The sequence below is a fragment of the Crotalus tigris genome, unplaced genomic scaffold (assembly GCF_016545835.1).
Source record: "Crotalus tigris isolate CLP2741 ecotype Arizona unplaced genomic scaffold, ASM1654583v1 scf7180000024124.1850442, whole genome shotgun sequence".
Lineage (NCBI taxonomy): Eukaryota > Metazoa > Chordata > Lepidosauria > Squamata > Viperidae > Crotalus > Crotalus tigris.
In genome coordinates this window covers 1-27,435 of record NW_024100400.1, presented here as the reverse complement: position 1 = coordinate 27,435, position 27,435 = coordinate 1, and the positions used below count along the sequence as shown (strand labels likewise).

The 27,435-nt window shown below is 38.5% G+C and overlaps 1 protein-coding gene across 1 annotated transcript in view; it reads right to left on the bottom strand.

Moving 5' to 3' along the window:
* Nucleotides 1-26,007, bottom strand: part of LOC120298763 (sperm-associated antigen 17-like) — a gene marked incomplete at its 5' end in the record, with an annotated part of 46,214 nt that extends 20,207 nt beyond the window's left edge. The window contains 14 exons of the mRNA XM_039322792.1: nt 2,731-2,839; nt 5,497-5,539; nt 10,091-10,204; nt 11,154-11,336; nt 12,560-12,687; nt 16,418-16,548; nt 16,668-16,780; nt 17,737-17,925; nt 19,887-20,041; nt 22,593-22,737; nt 22,897-23,114; nt 23,847-23,973; nt 24,440-24,867; nt 25,890-26,007. Coding sequence (XP_039178726.1) covers nt 2,731-2,839; nt 5,497-5,539; nt 10,091-10,204; nt 11,154-11,336; nt 12,560-12,687; nt 16,418-16,548; nt 16,668-16,780; nt 17,737-17,925; nt 19,887-20,041; nt 22,593-22,737; nt 22,897-23,114; nt 23,847-23,973; nt 24,440-24,867; nt 25,890-26,007 — 2,201 coding nt within the window. The remainder of the gene's footprint in view (nt 1-2,730; nt 2,840-5,496; nt 5,540-10,090; nt 10,205-11,153; nt 11,337-12,559; nt 12,688-16,417; nt 16,549-16,667; nt 16,781-17,736; nt 17,926-19,886; nt 20,042-22,592; nt 22,738-22,896; nt 23,115-23,846; nt 23,974-24,439; nt 24,868-25,889) is intronic.
* Between the last annotated feature and the right edge of the window lie 1,428 nt (nt 26,008-27,435).

Genomic DNA, 27,435 nt, shown 5'->3' with positions numbered 1-27,435 from the left:
ATAAACAAGGGAAGACATAAATCTTTTATAATTGCAATTATCCAGTTTGGGTAACAGTTCACCTTGTAGATAAGGTAGTTAGCAGGATGTTACAAATCATGCCACAGAAAAGGGAGGGAGGATAAGACAGGAACAAAGGGGGCTTTTTGATCTAATAATTGGAGGGTTTGGTAACTGTAATGGTTGCTAGGCAGTCAGAAAGCATGTGACTGGGTGGGCCTATCAACTGGGCTCACTTTGGAAGGATGTGGCGTGATCCACGGGACAGGGTACAAAAAACTATGCAAAAATTGATTCAGGTGTGAACTCTGGGATTTGCCATTACCAAGAGTTCCACTAGCTTTTGCAAAAAAGCTTTAATAAAACTTGTTTTGTTTTCCAACACCTTGGAGTTGAATATTTATTCCTCACAAATGTATCAGGATTAGGGCACCCAGGAAGAGTTTTAATCTAACATTTTTTAAAGCTATTTTTTTTGGAATTTTCCAACAGCTCTCCATGTAAGAACTTATACTTTAGGATCAAACTAGATGAGAATATAATTCCCGATTTCTTTCTGCTTTTGCACAAGAGAAACAGTAGTTTTGGAGTATGACAACAGCACTGGAGTCAATGGAAATTCATTCTTGGGAGGTTTCTCTAAAAATTGCTTCAAAGCTTCAGGAAATGACTGTGTTACAGTTGAAATGCTAAAAGCTGGTGATCACAGTTTACACAAGATACTAGCAAAACTATACTTAAAATGCCTCAGAGAAGAAAAAATACCCAATGCATGGAAAAATGCTGAAGTGATTCTTATACACAAGAAAGGGTCCAAGATGATTTAAAGAACTGTCGCCCAATAAGCCTTCTTTCAAGCCATCTACAAGGTTTTCAGATAATAACAAAAAGAATATTGAGAATATTAAATGATGCACAGCCAAAGGATCAGGCAGGGTTCAGAAGTGACTACAGCACAATGGATCACATCCAGGTTGTTCAGCAAGTCATTGAAAGGCACAATGAGTACACCATGCTTCTGTGCATGGCTTTCATTGACTACAAAAAGGCATTTGACTCAGTATTCCAACAAGCAATAATTAAGGCATTGCTCAACCAAGGTGTAGACACTGCTTACATAAACTTACAACAATCAATTTATGAAAAAAACAATGGTAACAATTTACAGTAATGACCTTAAAGTAGAAATCAACATAGAATGAGGTGTATGACAAGGTGATACAATATCACCTACCCTTTTCTCCGCCTGTTTGAAAAAGTATTTCACAAAGTAGATTGGGCAAAAGATAGAATAAAAATCAATGATGTCTATTTAAAACACTTCAGATTTGCAGATGATGTTGTTCTCTTCTCACAAGACCAATAAGAACTACAAAGACACATGCAAGAGTTGCACAAAGCAGGAGAACCATTTGTCTTAAAAATAAACCTGAAAAAGAGCCAGGTTATGTTTAATAAATTTACCAAAGAAAGAAAAAAATATATCTGGAAAAGAGCTATAGTAGATGTAGTAGACCACTATGTATACCATGGCCAACAGATCTCAATGGAAGGTGATACAATAAAGGAAATTGAACAGTGTGTTAAATATGGTTGGCAGGCATTTGGCAAGCTAAGCATAATTTTCAAGAACAAACTCCTTCTATGCCCGAACAGAAAAGTTTTTGATCAGTGTGTGCTACCTTCTCTAACATATGCAAGTAAAACATGGACACTAACCTTACAATCAATACAAAAGCTACAAGTGGCACAAAGAGCTATGGAAAGATACACACTCGGCATTACAAGAAAAATAGAAAGACCTGCACATGGATTAGAGAACAAATAAAACTATACAATATCATCAAGAAAGTAAAAGAATTGAAATGGAAATGGGCTGGTCACATAGCAAGAAGAACTGATGGCAGGTCAACCAAGGCAGTCATAGAATAGATCCCACTTGATAAAAAGCATCCATGAAAGAGACCTAAAACAAGATGGATTGACAACATCAGCAAGTATTGCGGGCCTAATTGGCAAAAGAAAGCTCAGGACAATATTGGTTGGAAACATTTGGAAGAGGCTTTCATCCTGCAGTGGATAGACAGTGGATAGAATGATGATGATGATATTGAAGTAATCTGATTGTTTTAGATACCAATATCTCCAAGAGAAGAGAGTTCAGTTTAGTAACAACAGCAGAAAAATCTTTGGAGATTTCCTTCACTAATCTCATGTTTTGTAAAATACTACAGTACAATATTTGTATTTTTATTAAATTTATTTCTGCTCTACAAGACATACTGTGTGGAAGACATACTGTCCAGTCATAGGAGGAAGGAGAGCTTTCCCAGAGAGCAGGAAGAGGCTGAAGGTGGATGCCCCTAGCGATTCACAGACTACCTCTAGTAGTTATGCAGGTAGTTGCTTTAGTCTGGCAAGATTAATGTCAGACCCAGTCAAGAATGACACGTGAAGTTACTTCCGAGTAGTCTTTTTTATTTTGTTCACCTATAGACAGAAATCTTGGCAGACTAAAACAACTACTAGCGTAACTATTAGATACACTGTGAATTGCTGGGGTGAGTCCGCCTTCACCCTCTTGATTCCAAGCTCTGCTGTCTGCTCTCTAGGAAAGAATCCTCCCTCCTGCGACTCTGCACTACATTCCATCACACATATCCAACCATACATAATAAGAAAACCATTGCTATAACTTTTGGGAAAGTTTCTTGCACCAAATTTTCTTACCTCATCTTCATCATTTTCCAATATTCTTCCGTTTGTTTTGAGAATACTTCCCGTGATGAACTTTGCACCTGTGAAATCATTGCCTCCTCATACAGTACAGAAACTGGAGCTGGAAATTCATGGAAAAAAAATAACAAAAACTAATCTTACATTTGTTGCCATTTTTCACTTAAAGTCTGCATTCATTCTTTTACTGAATAAGGTTGGATCTATCTCATCCATTTCCAAAACGAAATGGAACATCTCAGTGCTGTCATCTCAGCACCACCATCTTGCTATGGCCATGTCACCAGGGGCATCTTTGCACTGCCATCTCAGCGCAGAACAAATCACCATGGAAAACTCACTGTGGGATAACTTGATGAGCCTCCCACGGCAGCTCCCTTCGTGGGTCTGTGTGTGCTGGAAAGCGAGGCAAAGAAACCTTTGGAGAAGGGAGATGAACCTCCCCCATAAAAGGCAGGCTAAGCAGGCGTCATTAACAGTCACCAGACAGCTGTCACCATCCCTGCTTGCCCCTCTCCCCACCTGGGAGCCATCAGGGTCCAGCGCAGCATGTCAAGAAGTCCAGAATGCCGAGACTGGCACACTTCCAGTGAGGACCCGCAGGAAAAAAGGAATGGGTGGGATATGCTTCTTGTGCATGGGCAATGCCAAGGCAGGCGGGACATGCTTCTCGCATGTGGGCAGCACAACACTGAGACTGACACAGATACCATCCTCCCATGAGGAAAAAGGAATGGGTGGGACATGCCTCTTATGTGCAGTGCAGTACTGAGACTGGCACAGAGAACACCCTCCTATGAGGGCCTGTGGGGAAAAAAGAACCGCCAAATGTGGCCCAGAGGGAAGGCCTCCCTAGTGGGTGAATAGCAGACAGGATGTGAAGGGAGGTGCTGTGGAGGGTGCATGTCAAATTGTCCCGTGGCAAGTTTTCCATGGCAATTTGTCCTATGCCGAAGTGGTTGTGGCGACATGTCCGTGGCAAGGTGGCAGTGCCAAGATGTCATAGCTCCTTCACAAAACAATATGTTCACAGGTATTTTGCTGTACAAAGAAGTTCCAATTAGGATACGAGTACCAATGGCCTCCAGACATGGCAGTCATTGTTTCTCAAACAGGGAATATATAAGAATCATTGATCATTTTCCATATGAACATCTTTAAGTAGTACTCAATTCTTGCTATCTAAATTATGCTAGAATTCTCATTCGTATACCTTTAACTAGGAGAAAAAGTGCATTATAGGGCAACAATTTTTGAATCAAGGTACCTCAAACGGATTAACTTATAGAATGCATCCAAAATCTGGGGCCAATAACTCCCGTGGAAATAAAATTTAGCAAATTTTATAAAACATTTTATGACATAAACATTATCATAAAACAGTTTAGTACATAATACAAAATGTTATGAAACATTCTTGTATTGATATTTGACTGTGCTATGCAGTTCAAGACAGATATATCTCTATATGTATCCCAACTTTTCAATTGAATGTAGTACATTACAAGTTCTGTCATTTTTTTTAAAGCACTGAGGAACATGACAAGAAAATATCTCAAAAGAGTGATCCAATGGGTCACAGGTTTATCTACTAGCAATGTAAAATGCAAACATTGGGCTACCATAATGAATTGTGAGTTAAGCTTTACCCAAATCAATGCTCAACCTAGGGAATATGGTCAAATGGTTTAACTGACAGAGCCACAGAACTGCTGGGTTTTCCTCTACTGGTCTCTTCCTTCAATAATCTGAGCAAGCTGAGAATGTATACCCTCACAGCTGCCATTTTCAATCTACACTGGAACTGAAATTAGGGCTTCCCGACTGACACTTGCACTGGAATGCAGTTGGACAGCAAATGAAGATAACATGCACAGTATTTAGCAAGGAAACCCTTTTGCAAATGGCTGATGCAGTAAATCAAGGGATGACATGCAGGTGCCATTTACATAAAGCAAGCAAAGAGAATTGCTAGATACTGCCTTCTTCCCCCTACTGCAAATCACTTGTTTGTCACAACAGAAGTCTTTTAGAATCTAGCTGGCTTCTTGAATAGATTGTGACAGGTTTGAGCATTGGTATGACAGGTGTAAAGCACCCTATGAATATAATTTGACGAGAACAAGTGAGAAGCCAAGGCTTCTAACTACTGAGAAGAGAATTTCCTGTCAGGCAGTCTACAAAAGTACACATGAATCCTTGTCTTAGGATACTATCTAGGTCTGGACTGGACAATTGCAAGACAATTATGCAAATTGTATACATAAAAATACATACATATAGGTGTGTGTATGTGCATACACACAGTTTAGAGTCAACTGCTGTTAATTTAGATACATGGTATAAACTTCTAAAACATACTGATTGCAGCACTCAATGCTCAGATACTTCTCGGTTTCAAAAAAACCCTCAAATTATGAAAATCCTGATTTTCAATATGTTAGGACCCATGAAACACATTTTCCAAAAAGAAGCAATTGACTTTCTATACTTTGTAGTGCCAAATTAAAATGCTCACACTCATCCCAACATTTTTAATAAATGTACGGCAAATTTCAATCCTGAACATTTACAAGATTTCCTGAATGGTTTCTAGGATTCCCATTTGTAAATAATAGTTAATAATTCTGTATCCTTTTTGAATGACACACATTAGAATTTGAAGAAGACTTACAAAATGGAGGAAAATATTATTCAAAATATGAATAATCATTAACTCCACAAGGGAAGATTTAAAAACGTAGAATATTAAATTCTTACCTCTACTGCAAAATTCTGAGGATTCTTCAAGACTGGGAAAAGACTGCAATAAACATAAATAGAAGTTCTCTTGACTCTATTCATATAAAATGATTGTGGGACAAACTGTACATCTCATCTTTTGCTAGAGACCTGATTGCACTTATTAAAATGTTGCCTCATAATGCCTATATCCAATTAGGCTTTAAAACCAAGTCAGTTTTCTGTTGTAATCCTACTTTCCAGTCTGCCAAACAAGGGTATGTTTTAGCTTTCTTGCTACTTATTTTTTGTGTCAATGATACAGCTTTGTGAGTTAGGTGGACAGTCTCTAAATCTGATAAATAAATAAATAATAAATAAAACTCACAAACCTGCCATCACAGATCTGGATAGTAAATCTACTGTATTATTTTTATATGCAGATAAGTAATTACCAAAAGATGCCAAAAAAATGGGACTCTAACTGAACAGATCTTTAAATATCTTGCAATTAAATTTTTAAATTTAATTAAATATTTTCCTACTAAAGGCACTTGTAGGGGGCTCAATGTCAATAATCAAAAGAGAAGATAATAAGAAGGTAGCTGTTATTTTAAGGCTTTTCTGTAAAAAAAGTTATATACCAGGTAGACTAAAAGCTTTTGAGGTCAAAGTAATAACAAAATTATCTTATAGCTTCTAAATGATTGCAATATATAAAGACATAGAGTCATTAGAACATGTTCAACCAGGATTTCTAAGGGATTTCTAAACCTCCAAGCACAAAATGACATTAAATAAAATTTGAGTGCAAATTGGGTATGTTACATATTGACTTTTTTTTGTTAATACAAGCCATTTGATTGTGGTTTATCATTGCATTTGAACTGCCTAGAGATTGCTGGGAGGAGCTGCAAGCTGTGAGTTAAGGGGGAGTGTGGAGGAGAAAAGGGGCTGAACTTCTGGTTGGACCTCCATTGCATTTGAACTTCCCAGGGGTTGCTGGGTGGAGCTGCAAGCTATGAGTTAAGGGCTGAGCTTCTGATTGGCTTAGTTCAGTGCAACACTTGTTTTGCAGCTGTCTTTTGCAGTACTCTTTTCAAACTTGCAACTGTCCTATGTGTAAACAAATCACTAGTCTAGGACATATTACTTATCTAGGGTCTGTAATCTGTGCTCTTCAGGCAGAAATTAGGTGTCCAGTTCAGCCCTTCTGCTCTACTGAGGTGCTGTGCTATCAGCCCCCTTCACCACAAAGATTCTGCAGGAGAAGGGCAGTATGGACAACTATGGGATCTGGCAGGGTGAGACCTGTGAACCATAAACACGAAGCTTTCGCTGTGTCCCTGCATAACTAATACAGTGCCCTTGCTGGCCTTAATAGGGACACCAAGGAGACAGGTCAAGGTTGTGATGATGATAACTCAAATAAGCAGGGAATCGTGGTCCGAGATGAAGAACATGTTTTGGACAGAGGAAAGTGTGAATCAGGTATTACACATCAGTCATGCATGAAGAGCAAGGTATCCAAAAAGAGAAGCCACCTTCTGGTTGGTGATTCAATTATAAGGGATGTAAATTTAGGAAAGGATACAGATGTTTCGAAGGAAGTCAGGTGTCTTCCAGGTGCTACTGCCAGTAGGGACAAGAAGCGTATTTTTAAGATAGTCAAGAATGCCAGCAAGGACTGTGATGTGGATGCTATTGTAATAATAATGATGATGATGATGATGATGATGATGTTGGAAGTGACCTTGGAGGTCATTGAGTCCAACCCCCTGCTCAGGCAGGAAACCCTATATCATTTCAGACAAATGGCTGTCCAGTCTCTTCTTAAAAATTTCCAGTTTTGGAGCATTCACCGCTTCTGGAGGCAGGTTGTTCCATTGGTTAATTGTTCTAACTGTCAGGAAGTTTCTCCTTAGTTCTAGGTTGCTTCTCTCCTTGATTAGTTTCCATCCGTTGCTTCTTGTCCTGCCTTCAGGCGCTTTGGAGAATAGCTTGACTCCCTCTTCTTTGTGGCAGCCCCTGAGATATTGGAACACTGCTATCATGTCCCCCCTCGTCCTTCTCTTCGTTAAACTAGACATACCCAATTCCAGCAATCGCTCCTTATATGTTTTAGCCTCCAGTCCCCCAATCATCTTTATCCCAAAAAGATGTACTTTCTGTGAAGAATGATTTCCAGAGTTTGGGGCAGGAACATAGCAGGATAGGCTGTAGGGTTACTTTTTCAGAAGTTTCACCAGTGTATAAGGAACAAAATGGAAAAGGCCAGCGTATAGCAGAATTCAATATGTGGCTAAAGGAGTGGTGTAAAGGGGAAGGCTTTGGTTATATTAGTCACTATGTTTGCAGCTGGTCCAATGAAAAAGTGTACAAAAGAGACCGCTTGCATCCATCAAAGAAACGGATTGAGTTACTTGGCAATAAATTCACACATTTTCTGGAGAAATATTTAAACTAAACAACAGGGACAGTGAGTTAATTGATACAGAACATTCCTGTTCCCGTCAATCTAAAAATTATAGGATTATCAGTGCGTGTAACATAGAGGTCCATAGAGGACAAGAATATCAACCTAGCTGTCAAGCAAAATCAAGCTTTTAATAGTGAGTGCCACATCAAGTGTACTAATCAAACAAAAGGTAAGAAAATAGGGGAACTCAGGCACCACACAGGTTATGTAGAAAGTAAACACAGGGTCAGTCATAAAGGACTCAAATGTCTATACACCAACGCACAGAGTATGAGCAATAAATAGGGTGAACTAGAAATTCAGGTAAATGAGGGCAGATATGATATTGTTGTCATTAATGGAAACTTGATGGGATGAAACCCACAAATGGAACATACAGCTGTTGTTGTTGTTAGTTGTGAAGTCATGTCCAACCCATCGTGACCCCATGGACAACATTCCTCCAGGCAGAACACACAGCTAGAGGGATTTAAATTATTTAAAAGAAACAGACCAAATAAAAGAGGAGGTGGAATTGCTCTCTATGTAAGAAATAATATCTCCACAGAAATAGAGCACAACAATGTCTTGAATGCATTTGGGTCAATATAAAAGAGGGAAAAAATGACATTGCTATGTAACTTGCTTTAAAAAAAAAACACAGAAAACTTTTAAAAGGAATAATTCTCCTTCCATAAAAACAATTATATATTTCCTTTTGAATTTTGACTTATTTAACTAAGCCTATTTTACAAAAGTGTATCAGTTTCACAAAAGCATGCCCACTTATCCAAGCATAAGAACATTTTATTTGTTCATTATTTTGTGTTTTTTTGGATATACCTTTCTACCCATGAAACATTTATGACAGCCGAATACTTCCGCAGTATTCACCATACATAAATATTATTTCTATAAGAACAACTGCTATTATTATTACTTGTTGATGATGATCATGATATTACTATCTTAATCTTAAATTGGAAGGATGCAAACTCTGAAATATTAGTGTCGTCTGTAATTTTAGAACGTTGTCGTGAAATAAAGAAGTTATTTGCAATTCTCTGAATAGAAACTCATAATTTAAAAATGCCTATAAAAAGCCAGCATCAATATGTGCATAATTTATATAAAATTTTTAAAGAATATGAATCTATGATTGGCTAATAAAGAAAAATCTACTCCTTGTACTATGTACTTAGAACTAGAATAGAAAATCAGAATCAAGCAAGCCATAATTCAGTGGTTGGGGTAAAATTATAAATTATGATTTGTTACAAAAATGAAATTAAGAGAACAGAACACACACACACACAATTTCAGAATGAGCTAACCACTACCAAGCAATAACATGATTGTTATGACTGTTCTTTTTTTGTATAAGTGCATAAACCTAGATAATTAAAATTATTTAAGGATGAGTAAGAAGCCAAAATTCAACAGCAAAAGTCTTCCATTTCACTAGAAGAGGCTGGGCTGAATTTTTTCTTATGATGAGGAGGTGGCTTTGGAGGATTTTAATAGTTGAAAGTGAGCTTGTAAAAAAGAATTCTGTTAAAAAAATTTCTGGCCTCAAAATACCATGCTTCAAACTCTGAAGTATTGTTTGAAAAAGATAGAAACCTGACTGAAAGTCCAATGGGCTTATTAGCTCAGTTTGTGAGCTAATAAGCCACGTCTAATTATTTGATCTTCTGATGTTTCACCAGCAACTCTTGCCGGTATCTTCAGAGGTGAAAGTGCTCACCGACACTGGGTTGACACTGGGCATGAAAACCTGCATCCAGTTATTGAAAGTATTGCAAAACTTTCTAATGATCGAACAAATAATCTGCACTCATGATATTACCTAGTTTGGTTAATGAAATGTCTGCAAGAAAACAACCAAGCTCAGAGAGCATGAAGGACCCCTCATTTCAACCATGAGCTACAAATATTCTCCTTTATTGGTAAGAAAGAATCTGTTTCACATCTGAAACAGAAATGTCTGATTCAAGTTTGAAATATTTCACCCAAATCATGCCATTAACATTTATCCATGAAATTTCAATAATCTGACTTTGGGGGCAGCAAGTAGTGTTATAGGACACACTATGTTGCTTGCCTGATGTAGTTTCCACTTTCACCCCAACTGGAACTGTAAAGAAGTCACAAGGAAAAAAGCACATTTCTCACCATAACAAGCTTGAGAAGGTCTGCAGCATTTTTCTTTTCCTGTTCCGTTCTTGGTTCTTTAATCACCCTATCTTCAATCTCATCTTCTTGCTTAATGATTTTGTCAATGTATTCCTAACAATATGACAAGTAAGACATGCTACTTGATCAATTCCTGTTAATTGATTTCTTTTGGAAATGGATTTATAAATACAGACCAAAGTTTCAACATCTTAACTATTTTACATATATTTTAAAAATATATTTCATAATCTTCCCATGGGGGGGGAGAAAATTTTTTTCCCCCAAGCCTTGAAATCTCTAATTTGATTCTTTGTACAGTTCCCTAGGAATAATTTCCACTGAATGCAGAGACAGCTACTTTTGAGTAAGCATATTTTATCAGGGTAACTAACAGTAGATACGAAAACTAATATTAAGTAAATGAATATTCATTTCAATAACCTTGCCAAATTTGACTGAATTTTATAATAATATTATTTGAGAAAGCCAGTACAAGATTCCTTAAATTGTTTCAAGTTGATAAATTTATTAAGGGAAATGGAAGTAAAGAGACTTGAGATTTTAATTCTCTCATATATTTGTAATATCTAAAGTAGTTGTCATGGTCCTGAAACATATTCCTCTCACCAGATCTATTTGGGTGAGCAGAGACAATCAATATGATCTGCTGTACGTTGATTATCTCTCTTTTTATGCCTGCCATTCTTCTTGATTTTCTTAATATTTCATGTCTCACTTGCTCTCAACTACATTAAAACAGTCTGTCGTTAAAATTGTTTGGGTGGAAATTCACAAATCATTTTAGTTTTGAACATATTTTAAATACAAATTTTGTACAAATCCCACCCCATCTTCCATTTGCTCTATTGTCACACACCAAAGCTGTTTCACCTGACTCCAGCTCCTTACATTAATCTGGCAGTCTCTTCCCACCATTTCAGCCCTTTCATGTACGTTATGGTTTAAATATCTTTTCAGTAGTTTCTTCCCTTACTTACAAAAGCAAGCCACTTTTTTTTTCAGGGATACATTAATCACCTACTTTATTTTTGCACTTTACCTTGACAGAAGATTGCAATTTGTGTCTTAATTCATCAGTGACTGGCTCATACTGGATTAGTCGACGAATTTGGAGCACATTTGGACATTTTTTTATAGGTGCAGGAGAAACTGCTAATTCCTTGAACTCAATGCACAGGCCTTTCCAAGCATGCATTCCAAATGGAGGACCAGGAGTCTTCCTCTGAATCGAGACGATAAGGGGAAAAGGAGAGGAGTGCTTATCATGTAATTCTACTGAACTTTCTTCTACATAAATGTCAGTAACAGCATATAATCAAATCAAATGTCAGCCAGAGACTGAAATGCTTGCTATTTACGTAACAGGAATTATATCTCAATGTAAGTACATTTAGAAAACTAAAATTACAACCAGTCCTCACCTACTGCAATAGTGGAATTGGAAAATGTATTGCTAAGCAGCACAGTAATTATGTGTGATGTCATGTGGTTACACCGATGGCAGTTCCAGTTGCAATTGTTCAGTGAAGCACCACAGGTTGTAAATTGCAAATGCCATGTGACCATAACTTGTGACTTCTTGCAATTTTCCCACTGACTTTGCTTGATGGAAGCTGGCTGTCAAGGTTGCAAATGATGATCAATAGCTATAGCAAATAGCACTCATGTGTCTATATGATTGCAAACAACTTTGAGGACTGGTTGTAGTTCTCTAATTTCAGCATCCTTGTAAGTTTGAACAGTCAGTGAACAAGTGACTATTCACTTGCATACAGTGAACAATAAGCAAGGACTACCTGTAATGTTCTTGAGACCAAAATTGTTACATGATGTTGTAATCGTGAGTACATTAAAATGTGTTTTCTATGTAGTTTGAATAAATGTAAAGAATGGTTCTTGGGAGATAAATAAAGAATTAGACATCACTAGTAATAAGGACTGAGCTCTTCTTGTTTTCTTCTTCACAGTCTTATATGCAATTGCATTACTAATGGAACGAAAGAAAATTAGCACAAATCACTGTATATTCCTATGGCTTTTTCTTTGTTCTTGTAAATTATAATGTGATTAAAATTCTGAATTTGTCAAAAACTAATACTTTGTTTATTTAACTTATTAAGCTTCTTAGCCGGCCAGATGCCAATGAAATGGGCAGAAGCATCCATGGATGCGGTGACAATGTACAAGATGACAGAGTGGGACGTCATAGTACAATCCTTATCCGTTTTGTGCCTGCATGTGATGTCAACATATACACAAAAGGTGAAAAGCTCAGATCCAAATATCATATTCGCTATCGTGCAGATTTTGACATAGACACATCCCTACAGATGCAGCAGGGTACAGGGCTTCAAAGACAAAAAGTGAAAAGATAATATAGTGTCACTTAACAGATCAAAAATGTCATATCATAGTCAAATATTGAAGGATGTGAAAACTACCTACCTCCACAGGAGGAAAGTTTTCCCAATCCCTGGACTGGAGATTGTAAGGAACAATGGTGTCAGAGTCTTTTTTCATTATCCATTGAGATACTTCAGTCAAAGGGCAAAGAACAGTAATGCTTAAGACTCCTGTTTTGAAAGATGAGAGAAAATTTGGGAATACAATAATATACGAATAGCTGCTTGTAGTGTGGAATATTTGTATGAGGCTATTTGTCCTTATTAACAGAGATAAATAATATAAATATGTTTTAAAATCAAGGTTAATAAGTCCTCCCAGTTCAGAAACTCTTGTAGTTTTTCAGTACCACTCTTAAAAAATACATAATATGGAAAAGAATAGTTATAAATTAGAATTTAATACTATCTGGTATTAAAACTACTTGGACAGTAGTCTATGTCAGTGCTTTTCAACCTTTTCACCGATTGTACCTCTTTTAGAATATGGCAACCTTCGAGTACCACCAGTCACCTAGCAAGGTGTCAAAATCTTGATGACCAAAAAAATTGGAAAAAAGTGATAAAGTACAGGTAGTCCTCAACTTACAACATTTTGCTTAGTGACTGTTCAAAGTTACAACGGCATTGAAAAAGTGACTTATGACCATTTTTCACACTTATGACCATTGCCGCATCCTCAGGGTCATGTGATTTACATTCAGATGATTCTTATTTATGGTGGTCACATTGTTCCAGGGTTATGTGATCACTTTTTGCAACCTTGTGACAAGCAAAGTTAGTGGGGAAACCAGATTCACTGAACAACCATGTTACTAATTTAATCTCTCTCCCTCTTTCTTTCTCTCTCTCCCTCTCTTTCTCTCTCTCCCTTTCTCTTTCCTTCTCTCCATTTCTTTCTCCCTCCCTGTCTCTTTCTCTCTCCCTCTGTCTCCCTTTCTTTCTCTCTCTCACTGTCTCCCTTTCTCTCTCCCTCTTTCTCTCTCCCTCTCCCTCCTTCTCTTTCTCTCTCTCTCCCTTTGACTCCCTCTTTCTCTCTCCCTCTTTCTCCCTCTCCTCTTTCTCTCTCTCCCTCTCTCTCTATTTCTATTTCCCTCTTTCTCTCCCTCTCTATTTCTCTCTCCCTCTCAAAGATCCTTAAAATCCTTTAAAGTTATGCTTGGACAGAAGACTTTTTCTTTTACAGATGGGGCGGGTTGGCAGACAAATACTCAAAAAAAAAAAAAAAAAAAGGAAAAAAAAGTGCGAATAGGCATCCAGTAGCTAGCTTGAACTTTGAACAACTTCTTTTTCTTGCCACTGCCTTTTAGGAGGAGCAAAAGACATCCAGCATTGCAACCAGACAGCCTGGACCGGCCCTTCCAGGGCTTCCTTCACCAGCTGACTTAGTTGTCTGCAACCTCCTGTTGTCGCTTGAGGGGGGGGAAGGGACACGGGTGGGAGAGATTCCTTCTTTCTCATCCGAGGAGGGAGGTTATGTCGGAGCATCGACTCTGTGTCGAGCCCCGTGGCCTGACATTTGTGGGCAGGCAGGAACCTCCCCGCCGAGCCACCGCCTCCCCATTGCCCTCCACGCCAGCTGGCTCCGTTGCCAGACCTCCCAGCTGACAAGCGAAAGTTTGGGGGGTCACCAGCTGACGGTCGCAGGAGTTTGGCGCTGCGGCGGCTTCCCCTTCACCCTCACCGGCCAAAGCGTTGCCGGATGTTCCAGCTGATGGGCGCAAGTCCGGAGGTCGCCAGCTGACGGGCGCAGGAGGTCAGCGTCACGGCGGCCTCCCAGCCGCCCGCTTCTTCGGCTGCAGCAGTTGCCAGGGCTTGCATGGTCACCCGTGGCGGGGAGCACGTCAGCGACCATTGGAGACCACGCCAGCGGTTCTGTGCCACAGAGGCTTGAGACATGGAGGTGCAGGATGTGGAACAGCGTGGTGCCATGGGAGGCTGCAGGGGGGAGGGGTTACCTGCATCCTGCCAGCCAAACTCTGGAAGCCTGCTTGAATGAAGAATTTTAGGGGGTGTTGAAAGCGAGACAGACTTAGGGCTGTATTAAGACGATAGATGACTGCATAAGGAGAGTGGAAGGGAGGCAAATTCGGGGTAGAGCAGAAAACACGGGGGGAAGGCGTTAGGAAATAAGCACCAAGGTACATGGTGCCTTGCAAGAGATTCCCAAGTGTTCCGCAATTGTTTTTTCTCTCTCCTCTGCACGAGAAAAACTTTTACGGTGTAAATCTGAATCCAGGTGTTCCTGTGAGGTGGCGCAGGAGGTCCTTGGGAGAGGCGAGTACAAGCTTGGTGTTTTCTCTCTCCCAATCCCCTTCCTCTTCTTCACCCCCTTCCCCGGCCTACCTGCGATCTTAGCTTGCTGCTCTGTGGCTTTTCTTTGCCTAGCCTAGCCAAGCTTTCTTCCATCCGCCCTGTTCCCGGGAGTACCCAGGAGGTATGGCAGAAACACATGAAGGCGAGACGTAAAAAACAAAACAAACGTGGAGTTCCAGCCAGTAGAGGCTTGGCAGCCCGGCTGCTGAGAAACAGGAGAGCACAAAGCCAAGCAGAAGAAGGTGGCGGTTTCCTCCCAAAGGGGGCTCCTTTTCTTTACCCCTTTCCCTGGATTTGTGGGGGAGTTTCTTGTCTCTGATGCTGACAGGTGCTCCTTCGAGCCCGCCACGAGCTTTCTCGCCCCCTTTGCTTCTCCTTGCTTTCGTGAGGATTGTGGCACCCTTGGGAAGCTGATCATGTTTGAACCTTAGGAGAGGAGGAGGAGTCCCTTTCTCCTTCCCTCCCTCTCTCCCTGTCAAGCCCCCGCGGGCTCGATGTGAACAGGCGGGGGGAGGGATTGAGGACGACGTGTGGGGTGGCAAAGGAGACCAGCAGTCAGCACCGTTCTACCTGGCAGCGTGGGTGTTGGCTCCATGGGCATCCCGACCAACAGCTGAGCGGCTCCGACTTCTGGCCGCCGAACAGCTGAGTCCTCCAGGAGGCAACATGAGGGCCCTGAGGGGTATCGCAAGCTTGCGGTGGGGGAAGAAAAAGAAGATGGAAGAGTGAGGCCACAACAGAGAGAGAGAGAGAGTGAGGGGGAAAAGAAGGAGGGACGGTTGTTATGTTGCTGCTCAGGGCCGCGACGCAAGCGGTCTCAAACCCCTTCCTGCGGTGTCAAACCCCTTCCTGCCGAGGGAGTGGACAGCTCTGTCTCCTATCAGACTAGCACTTGTTGTGAAGTAAGAAGAGAGAGGGGAAGGGCGATATGGATCCCGCTGATCTGCGTGCACAAGAAGTCAATCCGGTTGCTGCACAATGAGTCCCTGGGGAGGGCGGGGCCTTGCTCTGCACCTGCGCTCTTCACACGCCCTCCTGCACGGCACATTCGGTAGGGTTCGTGCAGGCTGCCGCCAAGCAGCATGTTTTCCATAAACAAGTGAGCTGGGAAGGAGTGGAGCAGGGGGGAGGAAGGCGACGCCACGTACCACCAGCCAGGTGGTCGCATGCCACTAGTTGAAAAGCCTTGGTCTATGTTACAGAATACATATCGTACAAAAATATTTATATTTTTATTTTTCTGAACATTTCCTAAAACAAATAGAAGGCTCATAGAAGAGTATCAAGTATCTATAATTACATCTCAGAAAATTTTCAAAATTCTCATACAGCCATGTAACCAGAGGATATATTTCTGTGATATTAAAAAAAAAACAATATTTGAAAATCATGTAAAGGCTAAAACTAATTTTGAAACTGGCATATGAATTTTTCTTAAATTCATATATACATTTACAACAAAACTGCATCTGTCTCTATTCGGAGGAACCTTGCTTTAACGTTTCCTTATTAACACGCAAAAATCTAATTCTGAAGTCAGGCTCAGAGAAACAAGAGATATCTCTGTGAAATGGTGCATTCTTACCTGGGCATTCTTGTATTGCCTCCTGAAGAACAGTTATAGTGGGATGACCATATGCCATGGCCAGATATTCTTCTGTATCTTTGCTGCGGAGGAGTTCAGTTCCTGAGCCATCCGCATGGACAATGAAGAATCTAGGTCATCGTTCCCACAAATGAGATCAGTTCAATTATGCAAAGCAAATTAAACAAAAAATTCCATACAAATTACTTGACAAATACAATTAAACCCACAATATTTATGCACAACATACCTGGGTGCATGTTCCCCATATATTACAGGAGTCTGAATTTCTGTGGGTTCAGTTACTTTGCTTTCAATTTCAATGGCAGGAATGAATGTAGATATGTTACCATCAGCCATGACCTGCAAAACAAAAGAAATGCTTTTTCTTAATTATCCTTCTGCCTACTTTGGTAGAGTGCACATAGAAGCATCTTTCATATAAACATACAGAGCTACCACAATCATGTAATATTTGGATTGGTTACTATTTGATTCCAGACTTTGCAACCATTCTCTCTCCTCCCTGCTTCTATGACCAAGATGGGAAATGTCAGCAATAACATGGTAAAAAAAAAGAATTTGCCCAAAAACTAAGCATAAGCATGACAACAAATACAAAGGCAAAAAGCATCAAAGACTGAGCCTTCATCATCAATCAATGGCTAAAGTACCATTCGGCCTAAAATTGAGAATTTATTAGGGCCAAATAACCCACAAGGTGACTCATCAGTCTGCTGTAGTAACATCCAAGCCTTGCTTCATTGGGATAGCGAGGAACTAACTATCCAGAGGAGAAAGTTAATAAGAGTTGGAGAATGAGATGAAGCCCTAATCAGTCAATTTTGTATCCGATGTGGAATTAGTTGCTAGAACTGGCTCACAATTAGACTGGCAGAGAAATACCGGTAACTGGCTGTTGCTGGGTGGGAGAAGATGCAAAAAGTGGTTTCTTTCCAATATTCCTCCAGTGCTAATAGATAATACTAAAATTATTATATTTTTAAACCAAATAAAGCTGCAAGTGCAGAGTACAATATATCAGTTCTGAAATTTCTGGAATGAGATTACCTCAGGTAATTTTGGCCTATATTTCAGATTTGTAAATTGATGAAATATCAATTATGGCCTAGGGGAAATAAACCTTTGATTATCCAGGAGCAAAATGTATCGTTAAGAAATTTTTTTTTATTTATATGATATTCAAGTTAAGCATTTTTAAATACATCACAATTTATAGTTAATCCATTAAGAATTTTAAAAACAAATTACATAGAAAAAAGCATTGAATAATTTGAACATTAACCTTTCCATTTTACCTTGAAAATATTTCCTGCGGGGTCTGTCATCTCACAGACAATCTTGGAATTGTGTTTCATAATATATTTCCCTACATGCTGGTTCTCATCACTGGACAATTCACTCTCATTTTTTTCAAACGCCTCTGGCGAGTAAACTGCAGAGTAATTTTCATCTATGAAGAGGGAACCTTTGTTTATGGGTAAAATCTACCACAATAATAAAGGAAGAAATTCAGAAAACATACCTTAGTCTTTAACACTTCAGAGGTCTTTAATATTTGTAACTAGTGAGCACATTTGCAATTTACAGAATAACAGAAAAACAGAATAACAGAATTGGATATGACCTTGGAGGTCTTCTAGTCCAACCCCCCTGCTCAAGCAGGAAATCCCATACCATTTCAGACAAGTGGCTGTCCAATGATGAAGCAGCCACAACTTCTGATGGCAAGCCATTCTACTGATTAATTATTCTAACCATCAGGAAATTTCTCCTTAGTTCTAGGTTGTTTCTCTTCTTGATTAGTTTCCATCCATTGTGTCTTGTCCTTTCTTCAGGTGCTTTGGAGAATAGCTTGACTCCCCTTCTTTGTGGTAGCCCCTCAGATATTGGAACACTGCTATCATGTCTCCCCCTCATCCTTTTCTTCATTAAACTAGACATACTCAATTCCTACAACCGTTTTAGCCTCCAGTCCCCTAATCATCTTTGTTGTTCTTTTCTGCACTCTTTCTAGAGTGCATATCATTCAAAAGAATATTATGGATGTCTGACACAACTATTACCATGATGTGTGCCCTTAGTCACAAAATATCATTTTTTAAAAAGACGCACTAGTAAGATTAAAGGAAATATAAAGTATTTGTGAGTTTATGGATAACAGATTATGGCATCTGAGTTTTACCATGCAAAACTACTAGTTTGCACTTAATTTTATGCTCCAACATCTACTTCAAATTTATGAAGTTCAGAAATAAGTAATGTCACAAAATAATAATAATAATAATAATAATGATGATGATGATGATGATGATGATGGAAGTGACCTTGGAGGTCATCTAGTCCAACCCCCTGCTCAGGCAGGAAACCCTATACCATTTTGGACAAATGGCTGTCCAGTCTCTTCTTAAAAACTTCCAGTGTTGGAGCATTCACCGCTTCTGGAGTACCAAATTAAAAAATATCTACTTCACAGCAGGCAACTGGTGAAACTCAGAGAAAGATTCACCATATTACACAAGAATAAGCAAACAAGATGTACACCAGGTCAAAACAAAACCACTGGCAAAACATACACTATACCTAGACAAGCCAGTTGGCTAAAATAAAAAGCAGGAAAAACTATATAAATAAACTGTACAAATACAATATAAATATTCAGTAGATATTCCTTCTAGCTGTCTTAAAAGCATTCTTACAAATAAAGACTATGTTGGAGGCTACTGTACCTCCTCCTAATATGGCATTTAAAAAGAAATCTAGTATCATAAGAAGAGGAGTGTATCTATCAGGCACTATAGCAGTGGTGGCGAACCTATGGCATGGGTGCCAGAGGCGGCACTTGGAGCCCTCTCTGTGGGCACACATGCCGTTGACACAGCCTTGCCTCCCCCCATGATCCCCTCCTCACCAGCAGCCCCCCTGGAGGAGAGTCGCCCCCCAGCGTGCCCATGTGGAGCAGCGCAGCCAAGGACATGGCAGCCAGGCAGCATAGACAAGACTCTGCCCTCATGCCCCATCACACACAGTTGATGCTGCTTGGTACGGGCAGAGGGCATGGCCACTGCGCTGCTGGGCTGCCTGGGCGATCTGCAGCGAGCCCTGGAGGTGGTGAGTGGCTCTGCAGGCAGGTGGGGACGGAGTGGGGGATGGAGCGGGGGCGGGGCCACTTTTTGGGCACTCGGTCTCTAAAAGGTTTGCCATCACTGCACTATAGGAAGCCTGACTGTAATCAGGAGTGATTACTTATTTAGTATAACTCTCACTCTTTTTTTTGGTGCTTTTCCCTTTCTAGAATAATCATTTCTCCAGCATTAGTTTCAGGTGCATATAATTGCGTTCAATAGTAATGGTTAGACTGTTTTTACTTAAATTGGTAGCACTGAGATAAATTGATCTCTGAGATAAAAAGAATGAAACTTTTGACAGATCTTAATTTCCAACTAACCTGATATGTTCCTTGTGGCTTGGATATAATTGAAGTGCCATCAGCAAAAATGGCACAACAAGTGCTGTCCTCAGAGTTTGTTAGGACTGTTGCAAAGTGTGGATTTTCGATACGCATGCATTTCACCTTCCTTGTGGTGGTTTGAGGGTAACTGTCTATAAAAGAAAAACCAACTCATCTTAAAAAAGCATTCATATTGAACAAAGTATGTTTGTGAAAGAAGGCAAAAGTTCTCTTTCAAAAAGGCTAATTTAATTATTTGGACTATAATCCAAATGATCTAGAATTATTGAAGGGATAGTCCATCGTTTGGAGAGAAATGCTGTGATAAAATAATGCTTTTGGAGAACTTCTCATTTGTTCAATTTGTTAACGATGGGAACTGGAGCAGGCACAGATGGCTGAGGAGGTGCAGCCTGAGCATGGTTGGGCTGGTGGGGAGGCTGCTGCTGGGCCTGTGAGAGTGGGCAGATGGCTGGGGAGATATAGAGTGTGCATTTTTAAAAAAATAGCAATAAGCAATCACCAAATTTTACGATTGCTTGGGATAGTTTTAAAACATATATTTAGAACTTTTGTTACCCATTCTACAAATGTATTCCTTACCGCCATTGGGAGAACTTAGATCTTGGAGCAGAGAAAACATTAGATTGCCTTTTTTGAAAAGGATGCTAATGCTAATAAAAACGCCAGTGTAATTTTTCACCTTGATTTTATCATTATAAACACACAGAAACCTCTCCAGTACCCAGTTAACATAACCAGTGTTTCATTGAGAAAGATTTTAACATCCCTTTATCTGCCCTACACATATTTTGAAGGAAGATTTTGTAAGCTCCCTGTCAAACAATACCTCTGTCCTTGTAGTGCTGGCCAAGTGGAGGACAGTATCTATTATATTTTCCACCGCCTCATTTTCAATCAAATCAGGGTCAAATGGTAAATGAACTCAAGGGCTCTGACCTTGAAAAACTGAATTATCTCCTTTGTAGATATATTTCCAACTGTCAGCAAACAAGTTGCTACTTTTTTGCTCTACTATCATTTAGAAAGAAATATTTAAGTTCTTAGTTGTAACTTTGACTTTACTGTATTATGACCTTTTTAGATCTAATATATTTGTTACTCTATAGTTTTATTCAGGACTTTTTTTTTTCTCATAGAACACCCAGAACGGAGTTCCGGCACCTTTTTGGGATGGAACCTTGTAGGGTAGGCAAGGCGGGTTGTATGATGTGTTGAGTTCCAGCACCTTTTTTCTTTTTTTTAATAAAAAAGCACTGGTTTTATTGTGTTTTATGGCATTCCTATGTTACGATTTATAGTTACAACAATCTTTCTTATTTACTTACTTACTATATTTAGGACTGGATTATTGAATATACAATATGAAAGAAAAAAATAATCAGATTTCCCTGAACTTTAATATATATTATTTGGACCTGCACTTTGATTGTCTCTTTCTTGTTTAATATTTATATTTTTATTCATAAGGTATTGAGAAGAAAATTAGGTTTTAAAGATATGAACCTCATGTGCAATCATATATGTAAATTGTTTGGAATTTGTTAATTTATGAGAAATCATGGATATGTCAATTTTGAGGCATCACGGAGAATACATAAGGTATGAATAAAAAATTCTAAATTGAAGAAGTATATTTATTTTCAGCCTTCGTGTGGTTCTTTATAGGTGCAAAATGGAAAATGTCAAATGTGATTCCATGTGGTAAAGATTTAAAATATGGCATAGTATTTGATTGTTTTATAGTATATTTTGTTTTTGTATGTTTTTTTCCTTTATTTTGTTCCTATTTATAGCAGTAAAACAATATTTAATAAAGTTAAAAGGAATAATATAAACCCATGCCTGATTAACTGCTTCCTGCAACTGATCTTGACAATGGAATAAAAATCATGCATGTTTGTGTGTGTATGCACACGTGCAGTATAATGTATATAAGTTCTTTAATTTGATCCAAATATTAACCTGCATGTTAACCTGCATATTTTAATCTGCATGTGTTAACCCACATGTTTTACATACTGATTTGTCTGTGTGAAATATTTCGCACAGACAAATCAGTATGTAAAACAGCTTACTGTAGTTTGAATTCCCTGATCTGTAAAATAAGTAGATAAGTAGATGCTCGAGGTTTTTATCCAGTTTGAATTTTAATCTTACTGAAATACTTCCCTGCTTATCTCCCAGCCACATACTTGCGAGGTGCTATGGGGGAAGACATTTAATAATATTTTTTTAAAAAATTAGGAAAAAAGGAGTTCCCAAATTAATAATTGTCAGCTTTAATTTCAAATGAAACTGGAAGTTTTTTGCCCACCATTAGGTTCTGCATGTTGCAAATAAGAGAATCTGATCATGGGGAATCTGATCACCATAAATATTTGGCAAAAGCTTAGTACGAAGAAAGCTGCTACGACGGATCGTAATAGATATAGCTCTCAATGTGATTTATTTATGCACCACATCTGCAAGAATAAGTGAAAAGCCAGGAATTTTTCTTGTTGACTAATCTTAGATATAGCCTCAATTTTAATTGAAGAATATATATAAAGAAATGAACTAGCTGCACTTAATCACTGAAAAGTGATTACATTTATATTTTTAGAAATATAATAAAGTAATGAGAAATTAAAGCCACAAGTATTTGAAATTATCAACATACTATTATCTACTACTATCTACCTGCTTCTTCACTGTCATTAGGAGAAACAATTTCTACACAGTCCTGGAAAAGGGTGCTTATTCTGGTGCCATCGGCATGATCTACTATTCGGGATCCATCTGTTTTCTCCACTATTAATACTTTATCTTCTCTCATTACCATTACCTAGAATAGAAAATTATTAATGAAGTGTCACAAATGGATTAAATGCTCAACAAACATGTCAGAATATTTTAATACAAACATTGGAAACGTAATTTGATCTTTTAAGTTGTGAAAATGGATTGTATCACTTATAAAGACATCAGGATAATGAAACAGTACCGTTCCATTAACTGGATCAGTGGCCTGGTAAGACAAGAGTGGTTTCAGGTCAAGCTTTTCGGTTCCCTTGGTGCCTATCTGAATGCCTAATGGGGTAGTCGTTATCCAGGTGCCAGCAAAGGCATCAGTGGATGATTGTTCAGGCTCAGGCAGATGTTCTTGGGCAATTGTTTCAATAGCTTCATTTTTTCCTGCAAGCAGACCTTTAGTATTTTTTCCTAGAAAATAACAGGAAAAAATAACATTTATTCATACACTTGGATAACATTCTAAGAACTTCATTGTGTGAAGGACAGCTAAAGTGCCAGCATATATTTTTCCAATAACTACCTAGCCACAAAATGTGGACATTGGAAGACTTACTCCTTCATGGTTACTCTTTGATTGTCAAAATACAGAACTCTTTTTCCTTAAAGCATACCTACTCCTAAAATAAAGGATATAGACACAGAAATTGTTTGTAAGAAAATCATAACTTAGACCAGAGATTTTCAGCTCCATGGAATCCTATGGCTCCATGATAGATCAAGAGCAAAAAAAGAAAATCATTATTTTTCACAGACAGTTTAGATTCTGATCTGGAAGAATTTGACTTCCAGACTCAAGATGGACTTTTACGAAAAGATTTGTTTCCAAGGATTCTTGAGGTATCTAGGTTTTTTTTTTTTTATCCTTTCAGTTGTCAGCCTATTTCTTTGAGAAGGAATAGTACTGGATAAATGCATCTTACTGCTGTTTGAGAATATGTGACATTATTTTTTATAAAGGCACAAATATTGAATATGATTCTTTGCATTACGGATGCCCTACAGAACAATGTGATATAAATTATATATTACACAAAGCACTATAATTATACAACATTATATTATTTTACTCAATAAGATTTGTTTGTTTGTTTGACTTCTTCAACTTCAACTTCTTCTTCAGTCCTGGACTATATGACTTACTGCTTTTTTTGCTGCTTGTCTCCGGAGTTGGTGTGATCTCTGTATGAGGTGTGCTGGGTGCAGGTGGAGGTGGGATCACAGGGCCAGAATCGGGACTCCTAATCACCGTGCCATCAGCAAAGAGTATCTTAAAAACAGCAAAGGAAAACATGATCAGCTACAAAGATATGCAGAACAGCAGATACAATACTATGTTCAAGTTTTAAAAAAATTACCAAAACATGTAAAGAATTCAACAAAGTTTTATACTTGGATTTAACATTTCTACAGACTTATATTTACATTTGGATGAAACAGTTTTATAGATTTCAAATCTACTCAATAATTAAACTTCCTCAGTGGCCACGTTTCATACTGAAAAATGACTGAAACCGTTTGAAAATATTAGCAAAGCACAATGGCTTCTCCATGTGCATCTAAGCTAAGAGAAAAATAATTTACAGAAAAAACATAACATGCAGGGATATATATTCAAACACAGGTTGTCATAATTTGAGGTGGTCTACTTAATTAGGATGTTATGATTCAGTTGGGATTTAATTCAGTAATAAAAAGTGAACTTTACATTCAAAGCTAAACGAATATAAGTATACCTGAGTGGATCCATCTATCATGTACTTTACAACAGTCCCTTGTCGTGTTATTACTCTGGATACTTCTTGCTCTATTGGTTTCTTCACCATTTTGTGAAGTTGAGACTGTTTTACTCTTTGTGGATAGCTCTGCCTAATAAATATTTCAAAAGGAGATTCCTTGACCATATTGTTATCCTCTGTTTCCATCTCAGCCTTGCTGTCACTGGCAGTCTCATTCCTGACAGTAAGATCTGCTCCAGACTCAACACTGGCTTTAGCATTGAATGTCTTTTCTCGACTGTCTTTAGCTAAAGGTTCGTGGGGCTGAATCTGCTTTTCTTTGCTGTCCTCTGTTTTGATTTCTTCCAGCTTGACTTCACCTGATTTAGTCTCATCTGTTTTGCTTTCTTCGTCATCGTTCTTGTCTTTCTCTCCTTTTTCTTCACCTTTTACATAGCAAAACAATTTTGTTAATCGGTTAAAATTATTATAGTAACAGTTGTCTATGGAAACTTGTGGACCTCACCAATGTTACAAAATGTCAAAACTGGAAACCCAGTAAGAACAATACAGATACTGACCCAAATTTATGCTTATACCTCTTCGTATGAAAGGTTAGTCAGAGAGGAAAGGCAGCAGTTCAAATGTAACGCTACAAATGATCTATTTATATATATTTTAATCCTGCAAATTAATACCTTTACCATTAGTTTCATTAGCTATACTTGTTACCATAAACTGAGCAGAATGCCACCACAGATTTTACTGTATTAGGAACAAATAAAGTCTTTTCAACAGGAGGAATGGTAGCATCAAATGGAGTCCAACTACTATTCAGCATTTCCCAATCTTAAATCTGCAACCTAAAGAAGTATCTCTGACACAGGTATCTTGCTGAAAGTCTTAGTTATACTTTGAAGTGAGGTTACATGGATGAAAACTTCATTTAAAAGGGAAACTGATGCATCAAAGATTGAAAACAGAGTGCTTCATATTGTTAAAAAGTTATCTGGGAAATTAAACAACTAAGTATGGGAACATGTATATATGCTGTAAAAATAAAATGGATATGAACATTTTTTATTGCAGGGAAAATCATCCCAGAATTCTGTCTGATTTAGAAGATTAAAAAGTGAATTTTCCCTGATTCAGATATCCTTAGATGTAAATTCATTCTAGCTGAACTGGGGTAGGTTCCCATCCAGAGCTTTGGTAGAAAATATGTCACCATCCCTATATAGTTGAAGTAAAAACCTGAGTAGATCCCAGTTCATCTTAAGTTTACTATATTTCCTGTTTGCCTTCAATATGCTTACTAAAGGATATTTTAGCCACTAAAGCTAATATTGCTTTTTCTTTTTGTGTGGACTGAAAAGCTTGTGTACTCAGGAAGTAACATAAGAGTTTTCATTACCTGATGGAACATTAACACAATTTCTTTTGTAAAAAAAATGTTTATTTAACAAACCTGCAAATTTTTGACCAATAAAGGTAAGTACCAATCCATTGGGAGAAGACACGTTCAAAGTATTGAAAATATGAGTTTCAGGAACAGCCTGTGTTTGGACTGGCTCATTTCTTTCTGTCTACAATATGCAAAAGAAGCAGAAAATGCTAATGTATTTAAAAGCACTTACAAACATTTCAGTTCTCCACAGTGCCAAACAGCTTTAAGGATTAATAGAATAGTGCACTAGTACATAAAATCAGTTTGAAAAGTTTTTGCCAAGTGTTAATTTAATTTTAGCGTTAGCAAAGGCACTTAAACATTTTGAGAATAATTTTCTATTGATTTTAGATTCTGTTTGTCAAATTGCTTGCCATAATTTCTAAGTATTTGTTAATGTAATATTTTTTTAAAAAAATTTTTAAATGTAACATGGTATCTGTATTCCACCTTCATTATTTTTACAATTAACTCAAGGTGAGAAACATATTCAACACATCAGTAGAAGTAGTGTATACCTTTTTTTAATGAAAATTATCAGCACTTTTGATCAGTGACGTCATCAAAGTAAACAAACCCACGTGCTGATTACGTCAACAGGGCACAGCCCTAAAAGGAAGTGACGTGCTCAGCCCCCACCCTCCGGATGTGACGTTTTGGCCTAATACCATCAAGATTGGCAGGCAATCCTCTGGGTACATGATTAGGTTAACCCTAGACTAATTCTATGGACGTTCAAAACCAAAAAGAGCTAAGTAAAGTGAATAATTAGCAGAGGCCTGTGTTTTTGGGGAACAAGCCCTACTTTGGGGAGCTGTTAACCCTAGACTATTTCTATGGACATTCAAAACCCCAAAGAGCTAAGTGAATAATTAGCAGAGGCCTGTGTTTTTGGGAAACAAGCCCTACTTTGGGGAGCTGTGAAATAAAAAATAAAAAAAGGCTTTTTATTTCTAATCATTCTAGCCTAACGATGCTTTTAATTTTTGTGGATTTTTAAAAATCAGTGCCTCAAAAGCTGGGGAAAAAGAAGCCCCTGAAAGGCAGCCAGAGCCTGCATTTAACCCCTTTTTTCTAAAAGATATTTTTTTCTAAAAGGTATTTATGTCTAGGTGGTTTTAAAAGCATTTCCTCGAATGCAGGGGAAAAAACAAACAAACACAGCCCCTTTTAAAACCCACAGCTGGTTTTTACCTTTGTAAAAAATCTAAAGACACATATTTTGCCATTTGCACCCTGAATAAAATTTATTCTGCCCCCCTCCCCACTATAGCAAAAGAAAAGGAATATTAACAGGAATTAAAATGCTCACAAGAGGCAAGCAGCCAACCAGGCTCACAAGAGGCAAGCAGCAAGCAGCCATGCCTCTCTGTCTGCTAGTAAAAAAAGGGGGGGGTTAGGCCTTGTTTGGGACGTGCCCGGGCATGTCATGCTCCCCGTGATCTGGGCATGCGCCATGCTCAAGGGCGTGTCATTGCAAGGGGCAGGGGAGTTTGCTCCCCGTGATCTGGGCATGCGCAATGCTCAAGGGCGTGTCATTGCAAGGGGCAGGGGAGTTTGCGCGGGC